This window comes from Montipora capricornis, chromosome 5 (assembly GCF_036669925.1).
Source record: "Montipora capricornis isolate CH-2021 chromosome 5, ASM3666992v2, whole genome shotgun sequence".
NCBI classification, from domain to species: Eukaryota; Metazoa; Cnidaria; class Anthozoa; order Scleractinia; family Acroporidae; genus Montipora; species Montipora capricornis.
The window spans coordinates 5,189,894-5,214,893 of NC_090887.1; the positions used below are offsets into that span (position 1 = coordinate 5,189,894).

The 25,000-nt window shown below is 41.5% G+C and overlaps 3 protein-coding genes across 3 annotated transcripts in view; 1 reads left to right on the forward strand and 2 right to left on the reverse strand.

Annotated features, from left to right (window-relative positions):
• Positions 1–1,191, forward strand: part of LOC138049224 (solute carrier family 22 member 15-like) — a 5,332-nt gene extending 4,141 nt beyond the window's left edge. Inside the window, exon 2 of the mRNA XM_068895398.1 lies at positions 1–1,191. This exon is cut by the window's left edge and continues 523 nt beyond it. Coding sequence (XP_068751499.1) covers positions 1–418 — 418 coding nt within the window. The 3' untranslated portion in view covers positions 419–1,191.
• Positions 1,192–5,743: 4,552 nt separating this feature from the next.
• Positions 5,744–11,761, reverse strand: LOC138049225 (lysosomal phospholipase A and acyltransferase-like). The gene is made up of 5 exons (XM_068895399.1): positions 11,601–11,761; positions 9,984–10,140; positions 8,969–9,180; positions 8,302–8,484; positions 5,744–6,362 (listed from the first exon to the last, which is right to left on the reverse strand). Exons 1-5 carry the CDS (start codon positions 11,722–11,724, stop codon positions 5,794–5,796), a joined length of 1,245 nt encoding a protein of 414 aa, XP_068751500.1. The 5' UTR covers positions 11,725–11,761; the 3' UTR covers positions 5,744–5,793.
• A 6,519-nt stretch (positions 11,762–18,280) lies between these two features.
• The window catches only part of LOC138050169 (uncharacterized), a 16,444-nt gene continuing 9,724 nt past the window's right edge, over positions 18,281–25,000 (reverse strand). The window contains 3 exon segments of the mRNA XM_068896628.1: positions 18,281–23,094; positions 23,161–24,331; positions 24,333–25,000. The exon segment at positions 24,333–25,000 is cut by the window's right edge and continues 138 nt beyond it. Coding sequence (XP_068752729.1) covers positions 19,886–23,094; positions 23,161–24,331; positions 24,333–25,000 — 5,048 coding nt within the window. The 3' untranslated portion in view covers positions 18,281–19,885.

The following is a 25,000-nucleotide window of genomic DNA, read 5'->3' on the forward strand; positions in this document are numbered from 1 at the left end:
ATTGTTTTACTTTATGATGGGTGCTGCTGGATCTTGCTATATGTGCATGAAGCTGCAACAGCAAGAAAGCCACAACCCCATGTGGCTGTCAGTTGCTGCTATGTTTGGGAAGTTTTGCATTTCGGCATCATTTGGTGTTGTTTATGTTTATGCTGCAGAACTGTTCCCAACAGTGATCCGCAATGTCGGTATGGGTGTAGCCACAGTTGCATCACGTTTTGGTGGAATTTTATGCCCATTTGTGGTGTTGATGGGAGAGCAAAGCAGATCCTTGCCAATGTTTATTTTTGCTTGTATTTCGTTAGTGGCAGGATTAGCCGGCTTGAAGTTGCCAGAAACTAAAGGACGCCCTATGCCTGAGACAATGGAAGATTTGGAGAGATTGCAACATGATCATTCTAAAAGCGGTATTCGTTGACATATACTTGGGGGTGTTTTCTATGTTTTGCCAAAAATCACTTATTTTATTCCTTTAAGTTAACTGATTCAGTCACCCATTTTGCAAAATGGCTTTCATGATCAATGTTGAAGTCGGTCAACCTTTGATTTACCCACAGTATGATATCCAGTGACGAACACAGTCTTACGCTAAACCGTATTTAACAAACAATACATACATGTAAATTATTCAGGACATGAGAACCATGCAGTATGTGACAAGTGACAAACTCACAATATATTCAAGTTAGTAACCCTAACAGGGTGCCAGAGGGTTTTTCTCTAAGGTCTTAGGAAGCAAGTCAGTAAATAAATTGGTGTTTGACTTTGTCACTAACACAGTGCTTCCTCTGATCATGAGAAAGTTTCCCTGGTACCCTGGATATACAATTTTATCATATAGATACTGAAGAAAGACCAGGATTTCTCTTTTTACTAAAAAATCACATCTTCACCACACGCAGTGAATGTATCATTTTTATCTTTCACATGTGAGGATATAGCTGTCGTCATGGTAACGAACACGATTAACCAATAAAACCCGAGCCTCCTTTCCGTTGTACGATACTTTAAATTTGTACTTTAATATAATTCTTCTCAACTACATTAACATTTTTATTGCAAATTTTACATTATCATGATTTGTTTTTCATAACTTTCATATCTTGTTTCCTGTTACACAACATGCGTGTTTTAGTGGTTTTTAAACAATTTTTCATCATTTCGAAAATGAATAAAACAAGTTGTTTTAAATCTAGACATTTCATCAATATCTATATAATAAACAGAACATTACCGGTACATGGCCGCTTGGGGATACTAATTTTATCTTCTCGTGCTGAAAGTATCTCTCACTCGTTCCCTTCACTCTCGTTCACTTCGCTCACTCGTGAGAGATGCTTTCAGCACTCGAAGATGAAGTTCGTATCCTCGCACGGCCATGTAATATCCTCTCTGTAATAGGGATACCTATTGACTGTACATGTAAGTATCAGATGTTAGGAATTATATTTCATCTGAGATAAATATGGCTTCAAATAGTCAATGCATCAGATCTGCCAGTTTAAAGGGGCACTGTTATGCTAAATTTGCTGTTTTTATGTCAAAATGGGTAAAAATCTAAATTAGTACTTTAGTTCACATGTACAACATTCCTGTCAACGAACAGACAAGATATGAAATGTATTTAGGACACAAAGCTATTCGTATTTATAATTTTTGATGTCTTTCTGAAGACTCTGTCTCCAAACTTGCTTTTTCAAGTTTCAATTCATTTCCTCTCCATCCTTGGCTGCAAACAACAAAGAATAGCACTTCAATGATCATTGGCAACAAAACTACATCATTATGTTTTGGTTTTCATTGACGCAAGGACGTCTTTTAGTTTTTGAAGTTTGGCTAAAATAGCGTAACTACTGCGCCTTTATGTACTTTGTTATTAGATTCATGATGATTCGTACAAAAATAATGATAACTGTTTTAAGTTGGTTTTTTTTTTTGGTGTTTACCACACAAGTGATTTCACTTGAGAAGTGAATACCAAGTACTATTCATCTCTGATCAAAGGGAGACCGCCTGCATGCAGGCTATCTCCCTTTGATCAGAGATGAATAGTACTTGGTATTCACTTCTCAAGTGAAATCACTTGTGTGGTCCAGACCTAGTGTGGCCCAGACCTAGCCGCGCGAATCCAAGATGGTGACCTCATTACGAATTCCGGTTTTTATCGACCATCCAACCACCTGCATGCAGGCTAAAAGGGAGAAAAACAAAATGCTTTCCCGTTTTGCTTCATTTCCTGCTGGACATCACTAAACCCAGAAACAGCAAAACACCATGTATGACCCCACCATATATTGAATATGAAACAACAAAGGTTAGATTTTTGAGATAAGGCCTAATTAGGTGTTTGTTTGTGTGGATTGATGATGTATGAAGAAAAATTGAGAGTAAATTAAAAGACCCCCACCTATTAGGGCATCTTTGTCCTGAGTTACAGGAAGGAGTATATTTATAATAGTGACCACAAAGTCTCTTACATAATAAGGGTGAAAAAAATTATGACTTGTTAATTAAGTACTTAGAATTCAATCATTGTTTCATTATGTAACTTATTGCATTTACCCCTGGGGGGAGGGGGTAATCCCTTATATGGGCTATATAGGTATGTGCAGTGCCAAAGGGTATGGTTTTTTAGCGGTTTTGGTCTGAAATAGGGTATCAGTTTTGACCATTTCGGTCTGAAATAGGCCTAGGGTATGGTTTGTCCACTCTAGTCTTGAACTGGGTATGTCTTTTAGACGAAGCTACATCTTCATCATTAAGTGATAAAACCATTTCCAAATGTCTACGCCAACCGTGTATCCTACGTAATAAAGGCATATAAACATTGCCTTTAAGATTGGTCTGACCAAGGGAACTGATTATAAGACAGGTTTGAAATGGGGTATTGATTTAAGGATCAGGTCTGAAATAATATTAGGGTATCAAATTTTTTATCAGGTCTGAAATAGGTAGGGAAAATCACAGATTTTGGTCTGAAATAGGATGAGGGTTTCAGGAAGCCTGCCACACACCCCCACCCAATTTTTCTGGAAGTACCCCCCTCCCTCCCCCTTCCCGGCATTTACCCCATTAGAAATGACTGAACTGTATTTCTTAGCTGGAGAGTTGTTTTAGGCACACTGTTCCAAAGTTGGAGCTCTGGTCAGTCTTGGATATCAGCTACCAAATACAGCAATGACTAATGTTACATTTTATTTGGGTATCGCGTGCATTATGTCTATACATTATTGTATACATGCTTTTAAGGACGGTGCCTACTAATTAACAATATTTTTGCCCCGGTGTGTGATTATGCAGGAACTGTAGATCTTAACAAGTGTTATTAAAATCCAAAAAGAAAATTGAGGGTAACCACGCATTTTTCAAAGATAATTCATGAATAATATTTGTAACAAGCTTTAAAATACAAAGCAATGTATGGCGTTATTTCTCAAATTAAAACTTAATTATCTCTCAAAAATGCATGGTTACCCCCAATTTTCTTTTTGGATACCAAGATTACTTACTAAGATCTACTTTCTCCGGATAGTTTTAAACCGCGCAAAAATATCCCTGTAAGTAAGCATCACCGATATGAAATCCGAGTATCTCAAGATGCGCAGAACGTATGCGCAATAACAATAGTAGGCACCGTCCTTAAGTTTGAGGTGCATAAAAGGGTCCCGCCGTCTTGATCAAGTTTCCCAGTTTATTGAATACACAACAACTAATATCTTTCTTCAAGCCTTGGTATTACTGCGTTCATAGACGGAATGCAAAAATGATCATCAATAGAATATTATTTTATTTTAGTGCCAATTAGCATTATTGGCTTTCAATGAAATGTTATATGAAATGGATCATATATTGAACTGCAGATATGAAATAAAGTGAAGCTGTGATCCTCGCAGTTAATATGAACGCAATTTTTGCAATTTCATAGAGAAGCCTGAAAGTTTCAGGAATTCAACGAGGTTTTTAGGCTGCGTCCCCGCAAACCATGTAAACTCTCAACTTGATTTTTTTACGATTTCTGTACTATTCATAAAAATAGGCAAACTAAGTGGCACCTCAACTATTTCCAATCCAAAATCAGAGACGTTTGTATGGATTTTGAAGCCTAAGCCGGCCATACTTTGTATTTTAATCTAACGCCTGACGAGTTTACTCGTCAATGGGGAATCCCCAGGAGTCAATGGGTTAAAAGTATCAAACATCATGTGATGGTGTCAATTTTCGATTGGTTCATATTTGAAACTCGCCCCAGTTCCCTACGCAATTCCGGAATGGCCTATACTATGCCATCTTGGTCCTACCTGAGCCCTACCTGCAGTTTTTTATGTGACTACTGTGCATGCGCGTAGTCACTTATTGCCATTGTATCTTGCCATCGTAGATCTGCCATCGCCATCGTATTAATTTTTCCTTGTTTTTCCGATGTTTTTCCGAAAGTGAGAGTGGAATGTCAATAGAACATTCTTCGGAGCCAATCCGCATACAAAAAGAGCCAAAGTTCGGACTCTGCAAGCAGTACGATGATTTGCCGATAGTTAGCTAGCACGAACGAAATGCTCGGGTGCCTCGTGGTTCGCAGCTAGATGATGATCAGTGGAGGACAACAGTTACTTCTCGCAGCTTTCATGTTTTGTTTCTAACCGTGTTACGGCGTTTAACGAATCTGTTGAGAGAAAACATGAGCCTCGTCCACCTTGTAGGAATATTGAACCCATTTGGGTGATAGACAAAGCTTTTGGAGTTTCAAGTAGCAAATTAATTGTCAAACTATAGAAGGTGTTCACAGTTCGTAAGGTCTTCTGAATTTTTATCCATAGGAGGTACTTTTGAAGATGACCTGGAAATAAATCTAGGTCAACTAATAGATGGAAATAAAGCTACAATTGTAGGTCTAGTTCCACGAGGTCTTCCGTTCCGAATATACAGCGCTTTGAATTTCTGAAAAACATTCCTATTTCCTTGAAAAAATGTCCATCGCTATGAATGTCGGCAATTTGAGCCTTTCAAGTACATTAAGTACATTAGAGATGTGTTCATACACATATTTTATCTCATGGCCGAAAAGAAAGCATGTTCATCGCCCGGGGGTGGGGTGGGGGGGGGGGGGGGAATACTCCCATATAAAAAGGGGAGGAGTGCTCGTCTTCTCGCTTGGGAGTGTAACACCCCCTGCACCATTCTCCTAGATCCGCACCTGCTCTCAATCTAGGTTGTCAGCTCATATACCGTATGGCCTAACGTGGAAGCTGATTGCGTCAAGTAAATTGGCAAGTGTCGCAGCGTTCAGAATTAAGTGAAAATCTAACAAAACAAGTTTTCAATTCTCCCTTGTTGGATGAGACTGATTATAGGCAACGAGGTTGGCTATTTACCATCTCATATCCAAATTGTGTGGTTGTTTGAAACAAGAGAATTTAGTAATATCAACTCTGTCAGCCGAGAAAGCCTTTTGGACGAGATTGAATAAGTAAACCACCATAGGGAAAAAAGCTGAACTCTTTGTCGCAGCAAATAACGAAATTGAATTGCGTTGTTTAAAAATAATTTCTGGGTTAATGTGAAGTTGCGTAGCGAGTAGGGGCGAGTAACTGGAAAAACTACACAAAAATTAATTACAGTACCATGACACAGCCCCCTTTTAGTCCCAAAATCACAAGAGTCTTCCTTAGTTAATTACTATAAAACTTAAAAAGGTATTTCAAATTGTTTATGTTTGTAAGAACCTTTCTAACACTGAAACTGCTCTATTTTACCAGCCGGTAACTTTATTTCAACAAAATTTTGGTTAACAAGTGTTTAAATTAACAATTTTTTTATATAGTTGTGCACGTCTTCGTTGCTGAGTACGCCATTGTGATTCACAGAGGGATATGTTTGCTGTGAAACTGGCTGCAGCTGCCGCTGATTCCATTTACCGCAGGCCTGTAAGCTCCGAATATTGACTGTACCGTCACCGTTGCCGTAGGATACCTTTGGCTGAGTATCTGGGAACTCGCCCTTTCCAAATGTAAAACTCTCGGCCGTATCAACTCCAGTACCATACAAGCAATAGACGGTTACGTTCGGAGCATGCGCAGTCAGTGGATACAAAGGGCGCCCCACCAATTGTCGTAGTTTTATTCCAAGAGGGAATCCGATGTCTTCGAAGAACTGGTCAAAGTCGTTTATGGTGTAATTGCGTCCTGGAGTTTTGGCCAAGATTTCATCCCGTGACCACAATTCAGGGCTGGGAAGCAAGAAGATATTACTTGTGTCCGTGCGCTGCTCACCTCTAACAGTCAGCGGATTCAATATGAAATGCGGGACTCCGAGGGTATTCCCAGAGGAGAACAGACTGACTTGCTCTGCTGTCCCGCCCCATACTCCTGGTGGACAAATCATTTTGAGAATTTAACTTAGTGCATGGTAACTAGATTTTATCACCCAGGAGTAAGATTTACCCAAACTGGCCTAGTTCCCATCAGCGCGTCAGATTAGTGTTTACGTTTAAACCAAGTTTATTGGGAAAAAAAACAATAGACCAAATTGACGTGGTACCCAGTTCAAACCGTTTGGGAATGGCCCATTTCCGAGCTCCCATTTGTCTCGGTTTCGAAGTGAGTCTTGGTGCTCAACTATTGAAAGGAAAATGAGTTTGACTTGCATAAGAATACGCAACTCATTTCCACTGGAATGGCTGTGCACTAGGACTCGCTTTGACACTGAGGCCTGCAGCAACTCGGAAATGGGCTAATGAGCTATTGTTCCAGTTATTTCATTCTCATTTAAATGTGAATGCTACATTACAGAACTTTTTCACATGACGTCACGGCAGCCATGTTGGTGTTCCAAACTAATCCTCTGGGAATTGAACTCTATTTTTATGTTTTAGTCACGTGAGTGAAAGCGCTCTATAAAACAAAAGTCTTAACCTCGGGAGATTTGAATTGGGTACACCATTGAGTTAGCCGATTGGTCTATTGTTTATTTTACAGCAAAAATTGGTTTCAAAATAGATACTTTTGTGACGCTGATGGGGACAAACTGGATACCAGATTCTTGCACTTGGGTAATGGACTCGTGGTGAGATCAGCACTGCCATAGATGGTTTTCACTCACGTGACTTGATAGCCATTTTGGTGTACCAGACAATACAAAATATTTGCGCATAGTTTTCACAAAAATAGAGTTCAATTCCCAACGGAGAGAATGTCTATTGTTCTGGTGCACCAAAATGGCCGCTGTGACGTCACGTGAAAGCCATCTATTAGTTGACCCAAGGAAGCCTGAAAATTTCAGGGCTTGAACAAATGTTTAGGTTGTTCAGCTACCTGCGTTGATCTTTTCAATTTTCATTTCATTCTATTCTGCGGTAAAAATAGGTTAAACTTCCTAGCATATTTTATAAATATCGCATAGAACTGTCAAATCCGATGCATTTGAAAAATTGACTAAATAGCGAAGACGCAATGGAGCGTTAGCAATTTTCACAACGAAGGAAGTGTTAAAATTCAAATGCTGTTGCACTTTGCGATCTTAAGGCCCAGTAATACGGGCAACATTTTTCGTGAAACTTGTCGCGCAACAACGTTGTTTATCCAAGCCTACTGCCCAGTGGTTAGAGCGCTTGCCTTGAGATTTGGAAATCCCGTGTTCAAGACCGGTTCCGACCACTCGTTGAATTTGATCCTGGTAGTCGCTGGTTTAACTTATCGCCTTATAGCCAACTTCTTTGCCTCCAGCCAATAGCCAGCTCAATAGCCCTTATCGGAGTTATCAGCGGTTTTGCCACATGAACGAGGCTAAGGAGTCATTTTGTATCGAATTGACCCTTAAGCCTCTTTTGTATGTAGTTCTAAACAAAAGAAAATGAGCCCTGCAGGCTCAACTCCAATAAGGACCATTGGTATTCTCTTACGGTTGTTATTGTTCTGTTCTGTCGTTTCATTGATTGTTTCATTGGCTCTGAAAAGCCCCTATCAGGAGCAGTCAATGAGATTTGTTCTACCTCCCAACTCAAATACGTTTTCTGATTGGAGGAGAACGTGTCACGTATCACGGGCCGAAAAGCCATTTGTGAACCTGCCAACCGCTTGTTCAGGAAAGCCGATCCTTTAACATGTTTTCAAGGTAACAAAAAGCAAACTGACTGTGAAAATTGACTTCTCAAATCCTCTCCGTTCCTCTCCGTTCTTGAGATACGGAGGGAATTATGACACCTGAATATGGCCCGTAAAGTTTCGAGACTTTAGAGAAACGGGTCCCTTTCATAAGTGAGGTATGTTGACTTGTTGTCAATTTTATTTTGTAACTGACATTACTGACCTGACAGGGTAATCCACTGGAAAATGTACTTGTCTTTCCAGCTGTTAGGCTGTTTATTCAGGAAAACCAGAGTGTAAGGACATCCTAAACTGTGACTGAGCAGCGTGATCGTCTTGTTGTTGTTTGCTGAGTAAGTTTCCTCGATGAGGGCCTTCAGCTTTGTGAAATACTCTGATTGTGACTCTGTAGAAGTTTTTAAATTGATAATTAATTTCCTGCTTTCAAAGATAGCTTTTTTCCCATGGTGCTTTGCTAACCGTGGTTGTTTTCCCTCGACGCTTTGCTAACCGTGCCCGAACTGCGTTCCGAAAGAAGACCTTTCGAAAGCATGCAACGACTCTGGGAAAACGCACTTTAATTCTAAAGCTTATAAGGCAGACCACAAGCAGCCAAACTGCGGAATACCCGAACACTTATTTGCACACGAATTGCGTGTATTTCGTCAAAGAATGCCGCTTCAAGAACACAATAGTGGCCAGGTATTCTGCAGTTATTTCCAAGCCCGCAATCAAATCAAACGTAAGCGAATCATTTCCTGGGCCCCAAGTTACTAAATCCGTCCCTCCTAACCCTCATTTAGTCGCTTGTTTTTGCTCACAAGGCTTGAAATCTCGGGAAAACGCTTGCTCACAAACGTATTCTGCGGGACAAAAGGTTTATAGCTTACCAGGCCCGTATCTGAAGTCATATGGTGCTGCTCTGACAGTCACACCTCGCTCGTATCCCCAAGACACCATAATATCTGTCATGGGAGCAAAATAGGCCACCAGATTATCTGTATCCAGATGGTCAATTGTGTCCGTGTTACCAAATCCGGGAACTCTTGTCTCAACGCCTGGAGCGTTCTCGACGGTATTTGTTTCCTCGTTATACACAAGTCTGATTTTTGTTGAAAGAAAACCAATGTCTTAGTTGTAGTCTTCCGCAAGAAAAAATAACTAGACAGAGAAGGAGATAAGTGGATATGGCCGGGCCCCTGAATTTTATCCACGTTATTTTTAGAAACGACAGTCAGCAATACATGACGTCATCAAAAACCCACCAGGCCTGGGTTGACACATGAGTCCGTGACCCAAGAGTAAGATTTACCCAAATTGGCCTAGTCCTCATCGCCTTTAGAAAAGTGTCTATTTTTAAACCAAGACCACATCTGTTCACAGATTTCTTTTAACTTGGTAAAACTTTAGTGAGATCGAAGTTTCTTCACTTTAGTGAGATCGTTTGCCACTGTATATACACAAAACTCAGTGTCTCACCTTATTTTAGAGTATCCATCCGCCCTTGTCACACGGCGGCCATATTGTCCTGGGAGACCAAAAAAGCTCTGTTTTACCACGCCAAGCCTCGCCCCCATGATTTTCACTGTAAGGCTTAGCGTGGTAAAACAAAGCCCTTTTGGTCTCCCGGGACAATATGGCCGTCATGTGACAAGGGCGAATTCTAGCAACAACCAATTCAAATTATTGTGTTGACGCGTACAAGTTTTAGTTTTTATGCAAGAGTTTTTTGTATTTTTTAACGAGTTTGTCATTTTTCCGGTTTATTTATTCGGATTAAATTTGAAGTTTTGAGCTAACAATTCATGGAGAATTTTTCTTAACAGAAATATTTCAAATCTTCCAATGGTGAGTTCTTGTTATCAATTCGTTTAATATAGCTATATGTACCAGACCAATAAGTACCTCATGTTGTCAACCCAGCAGTTTACAGCGAGAGGCAACAAAGAGGTTTTCTTGAGCCATAAAGCAAAGTAATCGGATGTCTTTTTGGTGCAATACCAGTGCGGTACTTCCGGTTTGTTGATCTTTGCCTGCAGTTGACTTCCGCCTGTACCGGGCACTGATAAAACCAATAAAGTTATAATGAATTTAGGTCATAATTACACTTTAGAAAAAAAAGTACAATATCCTTCAAGTCTGCGTGATAGGCGTTTGACACGCAAATTCAGAGAGCGCGCGCGAGACGCGCGCGCTGTTCGTGGTAATTATATATCATTCGCTCGATTCCATCCCCCTGTATGTAATCGAACGCCTGCTACACTGGTTGAAATGAGGCACGGTTGGTTAGGTCGACCGCATCCTTAAAACAAGACATCCCGCTATAATTAGTTTCATGCCCTTCCTGCTAAGTAAGCAGAAAGCAAGCGAAATTTATTTGCATCGCGGGAGGCCACTACTCGTGCCAAAAACACGTCAGGCTCCGCTTAAAGGTAAAGTCTGCCACGACCCTAGTGGCCCATCAGGCCGGCGCTTATCTCCGGTTACTGTAGCATGAAGCGAGAGTATTTCTACTCCTCCCTGGATGGGATGCTAGTCCATCGCTCCGCTTAGTCTCCAAAAAACTGTTAACTTGAGAGCAGGCCCCAGTCATGGAGCTTGACTTACCGGTCACGGTCTCAACCTTGTTCCCAGGGTCTCTCTTCTCTGCCTCCTTTGTAGGTGAGGAGACAAAGAGAGGGGAGAGCGTTGCGAGACACTGCTACCGGTCTCGTGATTGGAGCATGATGTGACAGTTCCTGACTATTGCGTAACGTTCAGTAAGCTGAGATTCCTGAACCTTTGTACTCTCGAATATTTTCTTTTCTTATGTGTAAGTTCCATTGTTAGTCAAGAAAAAGGCCCGCGCAGAGACCTGTTTTCTGTTTTGTGCGTTATCCAGTTATAGCTTCTCTGTATTCGCGACCTTGGAGTTTTAAGTAACCAGTTTGGCCAATTGCAAAAAAAATAAAACAGAAAAACAAAACAAAACAAAATGGTTTATTTGTACCACACGTAAATAGGGGTACATGAAATAAGAGAATCAAGAGGTCACCTGATGAGCTCCTGAAGAGAAACGAATGTTTTTTTTCCCTTCCGGAACATGAAGCTGTCCCAACAGACGAGCGACAGCAAAATCTTCAGGTTAATTGTCTGAAACGTGATTACATTACGTAACCTTTCTACAAATAAGCAAAAAATAAAATACAAACAAAGTAAAAACGGCTTTTTAGGTTTCTCGTAATAACCATTTTGGCTAATTAAAGAGCCTCTTGAATCTTTTAGTGTTTTGTCTTTGCCGCGACAAATACACGCAATTATTTCATACCGTTTCTCTGGTGCTCAGGTCCTGCACAGTTGCAAAATCCTCCCGGCAAATCAGCAGTAGATTCCAGTATTGAGTCCTTTTATGACTTTCTCATTGTTTCTAATTTAAGGCGACCCTTCTTATGAAACTAAATAATTTGGTGTCCTTATTTTTGATGCGCAATAAGGAAGAGTACTTAACAATAGAACCTCAGTAAAACAAGAATTTTACGTTACCAATTATTACTGGCGTCTTGATTTCATTTACCGGCGGAGTTGGCTTCTGTGACATCCAAAATCCATTAGCCGAAAAGACAACACAGACAAGAGTCATTAGATGTAGTTCACTTCTTATCAGCATTTTGGAGGGACGAAAGTGATAGCCTTTGTCTCGTGGTCAGCTTATAAAATAACACGTTCAATGACGTATTTAACGAAAAAAGTTATCCAGTCATAGACCAGAGCCATTCCACTTCAGTTGTTAAGAACCGCGAGAGAAATTGCACTACTCGACCTTAGCTCTCGGGTTACACAAGTTCTGTATGAACACTTGACCTCTGGGCCCGGTTGTTCAAAAGCCGATTAACGCTAATCCCAGATTAAAAATTAAGCGAGGAGTTAATTTCTCTACTCCTAAATGCTGTTCAACGCTGATATTCGGCCACATTTTACATGAGAAGAAGTCAGTCTTGAAAAACAAAAATAAGCAAAAAAACTTTCACCAAAACGTTAAAAACATGAAACAAAAGTTTACGCTAATCCTGGATTAAGCTAATCGGCTTTCGAACAACCGGGCCCTGGAGTGTTTTGTCTTGCAATATTTCGGCAGGACTGTTCACGATTCAAGCAGAGTATTGCTTGTCATTCAAGTCACTTGCATAGAGGGCGGTGTCTGGTATTTATTTCTGAAACCTTATTTGTCATTCATTTCACCGGTTGCAGATGGTTTCATTCTGAATGTGCTTTTATTTGTAACAAAGAAAAAATGAGTGTTAAGATCATTTGTGTTACACCATCACCCGGCAGCTGTTAAAAATGAATCAGTTAGCTAAGCAGTAAAGAAAAGAAAGCCCGCAGTGGAAATATGTTTTTCATGTATAGTCTCCTTGTATCTACATCTCTACAGCTCACTATTTAACTCTGGGCATTTTCAGTTTACAAGAACACCTTTCACGCCGGAGATTAACCAAAGTTTTAGAACATACTAATGTACTAGTCAAATCGAAGCTTCAACATCTTCCCTCCCCCCTCGGGCATACTCCGGGCATTTGACGCCTTTTCCTGCCCGGGGGGAGGGAATTTGATCATCTTAGTCTTCCCGGGGGCGAAGCATTTGATCACCGCTCCTAGGGGGTGGGGAATTCGAATTCATTTGATCACCTGAAATAGACCTATGACGAGGCATTTGAACAGCTTTTTGGCCCGGGGAGGGGGGATTTCAACAAAAATTTTCCAAAAATTCAAATGCCCGGGGGGTTGCCCCAGGTGGATGTTGAAGCTTCGATTTGACTGGTACATAACAACATACCCAAGCTGAGAGTGAGTTAAGAATGTCTTTAAATTATTTTGCTCATTTGTTTTTTTGTTTTTTGTAAGTAGTATAAATAACGGCAAAAGAAATGTAAAACGGTAGTCTACACAGGAAAATTCACTCGAATACTTAGCGAAGTCTTTTAACGTTAACAATGTGGTGTTCTTATTGCATGCTACACCGAAGAACAACTTCGTTTAGTTATAGTCGAACTTAGTATGCCACACAACCTCAGTTTAAGAAAATGTTAAGAACAATGCTTTCAGGCTCAAACAACAACAACAAAGAAGAACAAGAAAGTTCAGGCTCAGCCCTAAAATAAGTCGTTCGTGTGGCTCATTGGGGCCTGCAGTACTCAGCAACTCACGGGGATGGCTTCCGTCGTTCTTGTTTACAGCACGTTTCATTTGCTATCGAAAGCAAGCTCTATTGAAGAAATTACGTGACATCGGCTATTCATAAAGAAGGTGGGTGTACATGTGTTCAAGGCTAGAAGCTGTAATTCTCGTGATCTTTTGAATTCATAATAGAGAATACTCAATCCACTTTGTTCTTAAAATGTGTTACCAGGAGCCCATGAGTAGGAGCATCCCTATGCATTATATCCTTGAGTCAACCTTTGCGCGTATCTTTCTATTTTTAGAACTAATCTTTCAGCAGGAAACTCACATTTACAACAATTTACATCAATTTGCACAATTTGCATACATTGCTTTTGCTATTTTTGTCTTTGTTCCACAATAACTTTATTCTGATTGGCCATTCTAAACAGTGTGTGCAGAGACGAAGAACTCGTGGCGTTCTAAAAATAGAAAGATACAAGCAAAGGTTGACTCATACGGCTTGTATGGGAGAGGCAAGCTCCTACTCATGGGCCCCTTGGTGTTACCCCAGGGAACAGCCAGTAGTGACGTCTCTAATTCGATGTTGAGATAACAGATCAGTTTTCTATGTCCCAGTCAGTTGCGTATAGCAACATACACCTTATTCCAAAATGGCCCCCATTTTAGTATTCTTTTGTTTCCTTGCAAATTGGCCCTTTTGGCCTCGCTTTCAAACGTAAAATTCAAAAGAATATTTACCCTTGAACGAGACTAAAAGGGTCAATTTGTAATCAAACAAAAGAATACTAAAATGGTGGTTTTACCTCGGTGTAAAAACCTGCGAAACTTTTTCTTTGTTTGTTTGCTCCTTTTAGGGTTAGGTTATTCTTTGATGTTTTTTTTTTTTGCTCTTTTGTTTTCTTTGTGTTACGTCATCCGTAAGTTTCACAGGTTTTTACACCGAGGATGAGCAAAAATGGTGGCCATTTTGGAATAAGGTGTATAAGACATGCACAGTGCAACCCCGCCTTACGACCACCCTGTTAATGTGACCACCCCTTTATTACGACCACATTTTTTATGGCCCGAACAAAAGCCCACACATTCTCTTATCTGAAAACCCCGTTAATCCGACCACCCCGTTATTATGACCACGGACCACCTTTTGGAGTCCTCAGTCCTTATTTTCTTTACAAAATTACCCCGTTAATACGACTGGTTAAATTGACTACAGTTTCAACGAAAAAAAACTGTAGATGGCAATTTTGATCCACCAGTTATTGTCGAACTTCCAGACAACTGGGAGGATATGTTCTTTTGAGGAGTAGCACATGAAGGAGGAGAGGAAACAAATGATACTGTAGCCTGCGGACAGGCTCCCGGTTGGGTTTACGGGCGAGTTAGCCGAGTGTATTCTAAGGCGAGTGGGACGAGGGACGAGCAACGAGCGGTCTGGTGATGAGGGAGTCCCACTCGCTTCGCTCGCAGATTCACGCTCCGACTCCCACTCGCTTCGCTCGCAGATTCACGTTTCGCTCGCCGAATATTTTTCCGCCCTCGCTGGGAGCCTGTTCGCAGGCTAATGACACTGGTGAAAGGGGTCACCTCGCAGCTCTTACAAGGTCTTACCTGATTGGAGACCACCCTTGAGGTTTAACAAAAGAACAAATAACAGAAACAATGGACCCTAGGCCGAAAACAAAAGGGCCATTGTTTCTGTTACCCTAGGCCTAAAACAAAAGGGCCATTGTTTCTGTTATTTGTTCTTTTGTTAAACCTCAAGGGTGGTCTCCAATCAGGTGAGACCTTGTAGGAGCTGCGAGGCTACCGGGTGAAAGAGGGGTTAGTGATGATGAAAATAACTTCATATACGGAAGCGTCATCTAACTTGCAAGATGTTTTAAATTTTCGAGAGACAGACAAGACAAGACAAGACAAGTGGTCGACCGCAGTCAAAGGCAACCCGAAGGCTCCTTTTACAATGCTTCTACCATAACTTGCGGCATCTACCGCAACTCATGGCAGGGGTGGGCGCAACTCCTATCCCGTTGCATACACAACTTGTCCCCAGTAGTACTGGTACTCATTTTACCCACCACGAATGGATGGAAAGCTGTGTGAACTTTTGGAGCGTACGGCAATGGTTATCACTAGATGGTCACCCATCCAGTAACTAACCCAGCCCAACAGGGCTTAACATTGGACGCCATTCGGGGAACAATGCCAGCCCATTGAGCCAACCGTACACCTCAAAGAGAGACAGAGGGCAACATAAAAACCGCTGACATCTCGCATCTCACTTGTGTACAAAGTGATTGGCTTAAAGGCCCACGTTCACCCTACAGGCATTGAGTGCCGTGAAACAATAATCCAGCCAAAGCTGAAATTCATCCAATCAGATAGGAACTGAACGACGTCATTGTTTTTTCGCATTACATGGACTCGGTTTTGTCCAGTTGCAATAAACTGCGTTTGTAAGGTTGAAAAAATAACTATAAAAAGGTTGATTTACAACGACATTAAAGGTAATCAAGTGTAGTACATGTTTAAAGCGTGTTGCATCATAATGTTTCTATGACCAATTTTCCACGGCCCAAAGGTGATCTTATTAACGGGGTTCCACCAAGACCACCAAGAGCCATAGTGGCTCTTAGTTCCACTCAATTAATTGTTGCATATAATCGGCTACGACCTCTGCCTATATAACTGTCTCTCATAATGTCAATCTTCGTACCAATAATTCGGTTCCTTAAAAGATTGAAAAGCCCAGCTATTCCCTATATTAGGCATAGCGGAATACGAATTCTATCAACACTTTAATCTTTTCCAAAATTCGCGCGCTATTTATTTATTTATTTTATATTTTTGATATGGAACTATGAACGTTTGTTTGGATTTTCTAGTTGTTACAGTTAACTTGAAATAAACGGCCCTCTCTAATAAACGCCTCATATCTATTCAACACCCCCCTTACAACACAAACATAGTCATTTAATAAACGCCCCGGTCGTTTATTAGGACATTTACAGTATCCTCTTAGCGAGGTAAATTCCCATTGAGTGAAAGGAAGCTAAGATCAAGAAGGGAGATAAAAGTTAAGTCTGCTTTCCTTTGTATTCAAGCTGTTTACCCGCGAAGACCCGCAAATGACATACGAAATGAACCGCATAGGCCATTCCGGAATTGCGCAGGGAACTGGGGCAAGTTTCAAATTTCAACCAATCGATAAATCGCCACCATCACATGAAAGATAACGTTGAGAACCCATCCCATAATGCAATACGTTTCGGGGGTCACTTTGCATAAAAACAATACAAGTTATTTACTCTTGGGACTGGATCATGCCTCAATGAACTAGATATCCATTGTTTTAATGCAAAGAACCCTCCAAAATGAACTCTATAAGGCTTTGCTGTCATCAATAATCTGAATAATGCAACTCCCTTCGTTCCCAAAATATGAAAGCTTTTTAGAGTTTATACCGTTTCCACGAGAGCCGTGTTTTTAACACTGAGTACCTTGTCAGAATTGACATCGTCAAACGTGAACACCATTAACTCCAGAGAAAAGGTTAAGGCCACCGGCGATTCTTGAATACTTTTGCTAGTAGATATTCGACAACTTGAGAAAGGAGTAAAACCCAACGCTGGGATTATGAATTTAATTCCATTTTTTTGATCGAAATGCTCGTGACTAAAGGAGGGTAAAAAGTGTTACAGTGCGACGCGCCTTATACCGTGACCCTCAAACAAAGTTTTTTACAAATTATCCTCCAATCAGGGTGTGCCAATTTGATTGACAGTCACGCCTCCCTGCAAAGTTCGCACGGTTGTAAGTTGAACAACACCGTTGCATGGGTTGTTGAGTTGACGTATGTTACACGTAGTTGTCAAATGTGAAAGTTTGTGGGGCGGCCACGGTAAGGCGCGTTGCACTGTAAATAGGGAGCTTACGAAACGACGACGCCGACGGCAACGACGACGCTACAAAACAATAGGTTTAGTGAGCAAAAACAATGGCTCTGCACGCTCTGCACGTGCGTTTTACATTTTGGTACATTTCTTTGCCGTCATCTCCTGAATGACGACGTGAAATGACCAAATTCAAGGTTCTGTGGAGGACTTTAGCACATGACGATGAATTTTCAGTTCTCTCTCTACGCTTCCAACCCACTCATGCCAGTTTAATTCCTCAATAGTTACTACACATTTTTAACGCGAAACGACATGAAATAGTTTCGTAGTGATATGAACAACGCGAACTCGTATTTTTCAATGAAGTCCTCGAAGCCGTCGTCCTCGTTTCGTAAGCTCCCTTATATGACCAAGGACTGCTGCTGTTTGTTGGGGCCTAGGATTGTGTGCTGGGGTCTCCTACGCCTGGTTGCGTTCCAACTACAGTTGCAAAAAACTATTATCTTTCCAACTTTTATTTCACTGAACAATTTTGTTATGCAAAAAAGCGCTTGGACAGCTGCCTAGAATGAGAGATTTGGCTGCTGATTTTCAAAAAGGTGCATAGTGCAGATTTTTTAAGATTTCGCAAAGGGGACTCTAGCTATAAGAAAATTTACAATGAACGATTTCCAAGGCAAACTTTTAGAAGCTAGAAAAGCAGAAAATACAAGTTGCAGGATCTCCTAACTGGTGCGCATTGAATTTCCACAGAGTGCAGAATTTTTTTAAAAACCGCATCATGTGGGAGACGGCCTACATTTACAACTAGTACAAAGTCAAAGAATAGGGAGCTTAAGCAACGACAACGGCGACCGCAACGAGAACGTCAGAAATTTGCATATTTAGTGGGTAAAAACAATAGCTTTGCACGCCCTGCACGTGCGTTTTTCACTTTTGTCCATTTCGTTGCTGTCGTCAGCAAAACAACAACGTAAATAGTTTTTGGTTTTATGAAGAACGTCAGGACTTAAGGATAAATTTTCATTTTCTCTCCTAAAATGGAGTGCCGTTCCGACTGGTGTCATCTTTGAGGAATTACCACACCCTTGTCATATTAAAAATGTTGAAATAGTCACGAAGCGATTAAAATAACGCAAATTTATATTTTGAAATGACGTTCTCGTTGCCGTCGCCGTTGTCGTTGCTTAAGCTCCCTAATAGGGAGTTTTAGCAACGACGACGTGAACGGCAACGAGAACGTCATGTAAAAACATAAATTCACGTTATTGCGATCACTTCGCGACTATTCCAAGCCTTTTAATATGACAAAGGTGTTTCAGTCCCTCAGGAATGAAACCGTTACGAGCGGCGCTTAATTTAGGGGAGAAAAATGAAAATTTATCTCCAGGTGCTGACGTTCTCCATAACACTTCAAAGTTAGTAATTTCACGTTGTTGCTTTGCTGACGACGGCAAAGAAATGGACAAAAATGAAAAACGCACGTGCAGGGCGTGCAAAGCTATTGTTTTTGCCCACTAAATATGCAAATTTGTGACGTTCTCGTTGCCGTCGCCGTTGTCGTTGCTAAAGCTCCCTAATATGAGAGTGCGTTCGACGCGGTCACTTTAATACATACTTTCACTAGCTGACTTTCAGCCTCTGTCTATTTCTAGAATCCACGTTTTTCATCGATATATATCATAGTGTCAAAGTCCATGCCAGGTTACCATGTCCCCTGTACAAACTACGATTTGTTACGATGGTACTCGTCATTTAAAGGCATCAAATAGTTTGCTGACTGTCTATGCAGGGTCTTATGAGTTATGAGGATCCTGAATTAAATTCTCCTCTCAACTGAGAGCCAATGTAAAGTCTTGAACAAAGGCGTTACATGATCTGATCGTTTCACTATTGATGTTTCAAATCGTTTTCTCTGAATATCAAAGCTTGCTGCCGTCATTGGAGGTCAACCGGAGGTGAATTTATCCAGCACAACCCGAGAAATCTTCAATCAATCCTAAATCCAATGAGGAATCTTCTCCAAAATAAAAAAAAGCCAAATTGGGACTTTCTTCGCTTGGTTATGTGATTTACCTCCTTTCTTTTGGCCTCTTACTCTCAAAAGTTACGTCTTTCAACAGCAAAGAAATTCCACCTATTCACGACAAACACAGGTTCCTGTTAACCAGAATAAAATAAACTATCAGCTGTGCTTGCATCATCTTTTCGGAACAGTTTTATCCGCACATCTAATGACCGCTGGAAGGAATGCAGAGCAGAAGTAAAATCACCTAACGAATGTTGTGTCACCCCGAGTTCATGGTAACTATAAGCCGTTCTTGCATGATCTTCTCCAAGCAACTTTATTCGCACATCTAATGCCAGTTGATGAGACTGCAGACCAAACGAAAAATCACCTTACGAATGCTGTGTCACCCCAAGTTCATGGTAACTATGAGCTGTGCTGGCATGATCTTCTCCGAGCAACTTTACTCACACATCTAATGCCCGCTGGAAGGAATGCAGAGCAGAGGTAAAAGCACCTAACGAATGCTGTGTCACAAAGAGTTCACGGTAACTATCAGCTGTTCTTGCATGATCTCCTCCAAGCAACTTTATTCGCACATCTAATGCTCGTTGATGAGACTGCAGAGCAGAGGTAAAATCACCTAAGGAATGTTGTGTCACCCCGAGTAAATGGTAACTATCAGCTGTGCTGGCATGATCTTCTCCCAGCAACTTTATTTGCACATCAAATGCCCGTTAATAAGACTACAGAGCATAGGTAAAATCACCTAACAAATGCTGTGTCACCCTGAGTGAATGGTAACTATCAGCTGTGCTGGCATGATCTTCTCCGAGCAACTTTATTCGCACATCTAATGCCCGCTGGAAGGAATGCAGAGCGGAGGTAAAATCTCCTAACGAATACTGTGTCATCCCGAGTTCATGGTAACTATCACCTGTGCTGGCATGATCTTCTCCGAGCACCTTTATTCGCAAATCTAATGCCCGTTGATGAGATTGCAGAGCAGAGGTAAAATCACCTAACGAATGCTGTGTCACCCCGAGTGAATAGTAACTATCACCTGTGCTGGCATGACCTTCTCCGAGCAAGTTTATTCGCACATCTAATGCCCGTTGATGAGACTGCAAAGCAGAGGTAAAATCACCTAACAAATGCTGTGTCACCCCGAGTGAATCGTAACTATCAGCTGTTCTTGCATGATCTTCTCCGAGCAACTTTATTCGCACATCTAATGCCCGCTGGAAGGAATGCAGAGCAGAGGTAAAATCACCTAACGAATGCTGTGTCACCCCGAGTTCATGGTAACTATCAGCTGTGCTGGCATGATCTTCCCCGAGCAAATTTATTCGCACATCTAATGTCCGTTGATGAGACTGGAAAGCAGAGGTAAAATCACCTAACGAACGCTTTGTCACCCCGAGTGAATGGTAACTATCAGCCGTGCTGGCATGATCTTCTCCGAGCAACTTTATTCGCAAATCTAATGCCCGCTGGAAGGATTGCAGAGCAGAGGTAAATTCACCTAACGAATACTGTGTCATCCCGAGTTCATGGTAACTATCAGCTGTTCTTGCATGATCTTCTCCGAGCAACTTTATTCGCACATCTAATGCCCGTTGATGAGACTGCAGAGCAGAGGTAAAATCACCTAACAAATGCTGTGTGACCCCGAGTGAATCGTAACTATCAGCTGTGCTTGCATGATCTTCTCCGAGCAACTTTATTCGCACATCTAATGCCCGTTGATGAGACTGCAGAGCAGAGGTAAAATCACCTAACAAATGCTGTGTCATCCCGAGTTCATGGTAACTATCAGCTGTTGTTGTATGATCTTCTCCAAGCAACTTTATTCGTACATCTAATGCCCGCTGGAAGGAATGCAGTGCAGAGGTAAAATCACCTAACGAATACTGTGTCATCCCGAGTTCATGGTAACTATCAGCTGTGCTTGCATGATCTTCTCCGAGCAACTTTATTCGCACATCTAATGCCCGTTGATGAGACTGCAGAGCAGAGGTAAAATCACCTAACGAATGCTGTGTCACCCCGAGTGAATGGTAACTATCAGCTGTGCTGGCATGATCTTCTCCGAGCAACTTTATTCGCACATCTAATGCCCGTTGATGAGACTGCAGAGCAGAGGTAAAATCACCTAACGAATGCTGTGTCACCCCGAGTTCATGGTAACTATCAGCTGTTCTTGCATGATCTTCTCCGAGCAACTTTATTCGCACATCTAATGCCCGTTGATGAGACTGCAGAGCAGAGGTAAAATCACCTAACGAATGCTGTGTCACCCCGAGTGAATCGTAACTATCAGCTGTGCTTGCATGATCTTCTCCGAGCAACTTTATTCGCACATCTAATGCCCGTTGATGAGACTGCAGAGCAGAGGTAAAATCACCTAACAAATGCTGTGTCATCCCGAGTTCATGGTAACTATCAGCTGTTGTTGTATGATCTTCTCCAAGCAACTTTATTCGTACATCTAATGCCCGCTGGAAGGAATGCAGTGCAGAGGTAAAATCACCTAACGAATACTGTGTCATCCCGAGTTCATGGTAACTATCAGCTGTGCTTGCATGATCTTCTCCGAGCAACTTTATTCGCACATCTAATGCCCGTTGATGAGACTGCAGAGCAGAGGTAAAATCACCTAACGAATGCTGTGTCACCCCGAGTGAATGGTAACTATCAGCTGTGCTGGCATGATCTTCTCCGAGCAACTTTATTCGCACATCTAATGCCCGCTGGAAGGAATGCAGAGCAGAGGTAAAATCACCTAACAAATGCTGTGTCATCCCGAGTTCATGGTAACTGTCAGCTGTTGTTGTATGATCTTCTCCAAGCAACTTTATTCGTACATCTAATGCCCGCTGGAAGGAATGCAGTGCAGAGGTAAAATCACCTAACGAATACTGTGTCATCCCGAGTTCATGGTAACTATCAGCTGTGCTTGCATGATCTTCTCCGAGCAACTTTATTCGCACATCTAATGCCCGTTGATGAGACTGCAGAGCAGAGGTAAAATCACCTAACGAATGCTGTGTCACCCCGAGTGAATGGTAACTATCAGCTGTGCTGGCATGATCTTCTCCGAGCAACTTTATTCGCACATCTAATGCCCGTTGATCAGACTGCAGAGCAGAGGTAAAATCACCTGACGAATGCTGTGTCATCCCGAGTGAATCGTAACTATCAGCTGTTCTTGTATGATCTTCTCCGAGCAACTTTATTCGCACGTCTAATGCCCGTTGATGAGACTGCAGAGCAGAAGTAAAATCACCTAACAAATGCTGTGTCATCCCGAGTTCATGGTAACTATCAGCGGTGCTGGCATGATCTTCTCCGAGCAACTTTATTCGCACGTTTAATGCCCGTTGATGAGACTGCAGAGCAGAGGTAAAATCACCTAACGAATGCTGTGTCACCTCGAGTGAATCGTAACTATGAGCTGTGCTTGCATGATCTTCTCCGAACAATTTTATTCGCACATCTAATGCCCGCTGCTTTGACTGCAGAGCAGAGGTAAAATCACCTAACGAATGCTGTGTCACCCCGAGTGAATGGTAACTCTTAGCTACGCTTGTATGATCTTCTCCGAACAATTTTATCCGCAAATCTAATGCCTGCTGCATTGACTGCACAGCAGAGGTAAAATCACCTAACAAGTGCTGTGTCACCCCTAGTGAATGGTAGCTATGGGCCAAGTATGCATTTCCTTTTTGTTTATTTGTTCTCAATAGGATATCAAGAGCGCGCGTTTGGAAATAAAGAGCCTTTGAGTAGTTCTTCGTGCAGTAGTGCAATTTACCGAAGTCTTGGTAGAACTTTGCGAGAGGGTGATTGCATTCTTGAGAACAAAGGGACACGCTTGAATGAACGTTCTCCTCTGGGCCTGAAGAGCTATGTTTGAATTGCTCGAGTGTTGCGTGGTGACGTGCGACTGATTCTTCGAAACCTCATCCAACAATTCCCTCTTCTGTGAATGTTGACCCCAGAAGTACCATAACATTACCGCAAAAATGAAACAAATAAGAAGGGGTTTTGGAATTTATCTGGAGATCATTTAACATTCGAAGGGCAGGGTTAATTACAAATTGCTGGGTGTCAGTGTCAAAGAAGTTCTTTGCTGCTTTCCAGATGTGAAATATAACTAGGAATTGCAATGGCCAATAATTTCGCGAGTCAAAAGTATTTGTTTGAAGTTCTTTCCCATTTTTTGTTTTTTTTTCTTTGCGTCCCAAAGGTGGAATAACAATGAGTTGCTCGTCTGCAGCGGAATTGCATTCCTTGTGTGCTTTGTCATAGTAGTAAGTCGAGGTAGATGGGTCGTTTAAGAACTGATAGTAGACCGCCATGACTTGGTTAACAACGAGCCTTAGAATTTTCTGCTCTCCACTTTCACGCATTAAAGAAAGAGCCTCTTGCAGGCACTGTATCCCGCTCTCAACCTCGTCGTCAACAAGCTGACAGATGCCAAAGTAACACAAATATTTACTCCTTTCATCATCAGAAACTAAACAAGATTTTGACTGGATTTCATATGCCTTCTTGAGAAGTTGCATTGAACTTCCTCCTGCTCCCCAGGTAATTTCACTAAATGCTCTAGAAGCTAGTAAACGCCTCTGGTAATATGTATTTCCTAGAGCATTGGCTGCCTTTAAAGACGAATCGTAGATAGTGTCAAAATTGTCAGATTCCATAGAACACCAAAACAACGTGTCCAGAAACATTTCTGCTTTAATCAAAACTTTAAAAACATTCTCGGCTATCCTGGGATCTGTGCAACCGTCTACAAGACTTTCTACAAAAATCTGTTTTTCCTCATAGAATGCAATGAATGCGTCCATGGAATGACCATTTAGAAACTCATCATTCAATTTGTCGAAACGAGAAATGTAATGCTCATGGAAACGGCACTTTGCATTTGCTACTATTTCTTCCATTCGCTGATCTCCTGTTTCTTTAGCAAATGACTGAAGAAGCTTATGCATTATGAATGTTCCAGGCTGGGAATCTGAATCAAGAAAGGATTTTCTTTGGAGTAATTTCAACATTGTGATGGTCTTGCACTTTCTAACATTCAATACAGCTGCTGCAAGAGTCGTGGTGAAACATCCTGGAAGAACAGACAAAGACACAAATGCTTCTTTTTGTTCGGGAGAAAGTCTGTGGAAGGACTTTTTTTTTATATAAGAAATGCAATCTTTGATTAGCTGGATAATCTGTATTGTCTAAGATGTCGACGATACTTTCTGTTGTGGACTCAGTGAACTCAATCAAACACTGGCTTGGTTGAACATCATCTTCAGAAACTAGAGAGCACATTAACCTCATTGCAAGAGGCACACAACCACATATTTGGGCAATTTGTGCGCAGTCATCGGGATTCGCATTTGGCACCAATTCATGAACTAACGTACGAGATGAGATGTCATCCAGTGACCTTATTCTTATTGATTTGTGCCCTTGGAAATTCAAGTTGATAAATTCAAATGATTCTCGTGTCGTCACCACCAGAGTTATCTTCTTATTTCGCGTGAGAATTTCTTCAAATAGTTGCAGGACGTCTTCTTTTACATTTGGAAAGCCACTCTCTAGCAGATCATCTACATTATCAAGAATAAATACACAGGAATCTGAAATGCTGCCGAGGGTCTCAATTAGCTCATCTTCAAAGGACAGAGGCTGAGATTCTGATCTCTGACTCAGGATGGCTTGCCTTACGAGGCTGAAAAGCTTTGATGTCAGATGTGCCTTTGTCTGAAGTCCTCGTAATGAAAGGAAACAAACAGGAAAGCGTCGAGACTGCAGTTGGTGCCCCACCGCTATAGCAACCGATGTCTTTCCGAATC

Bases quoted from the DNA above. Each gene is read 5' to 3' on its own strand.
- LOC138049225 (XM_068895399.1), bottom strand. From the start codon at position 11,724: ATGCTGATAAGAAGTGAACTACATCTAATGACTCTTGTCTGTGTTGTC. The intron at 9,181-9,983 runs GTACTTATTGGT...AACAAAAATCAG, and splicing joins TGCTGGGTTGACAACATGAG to ACTTGTGTATAACGAGGAAA. The intron at 6,363-8,301 runs GTCAGTAATGTC...TTTGTCCACCAG, and splicing joins CCAGTGGATTACCCTGTCAG to GAGTATGGGGCGGGACAGCA.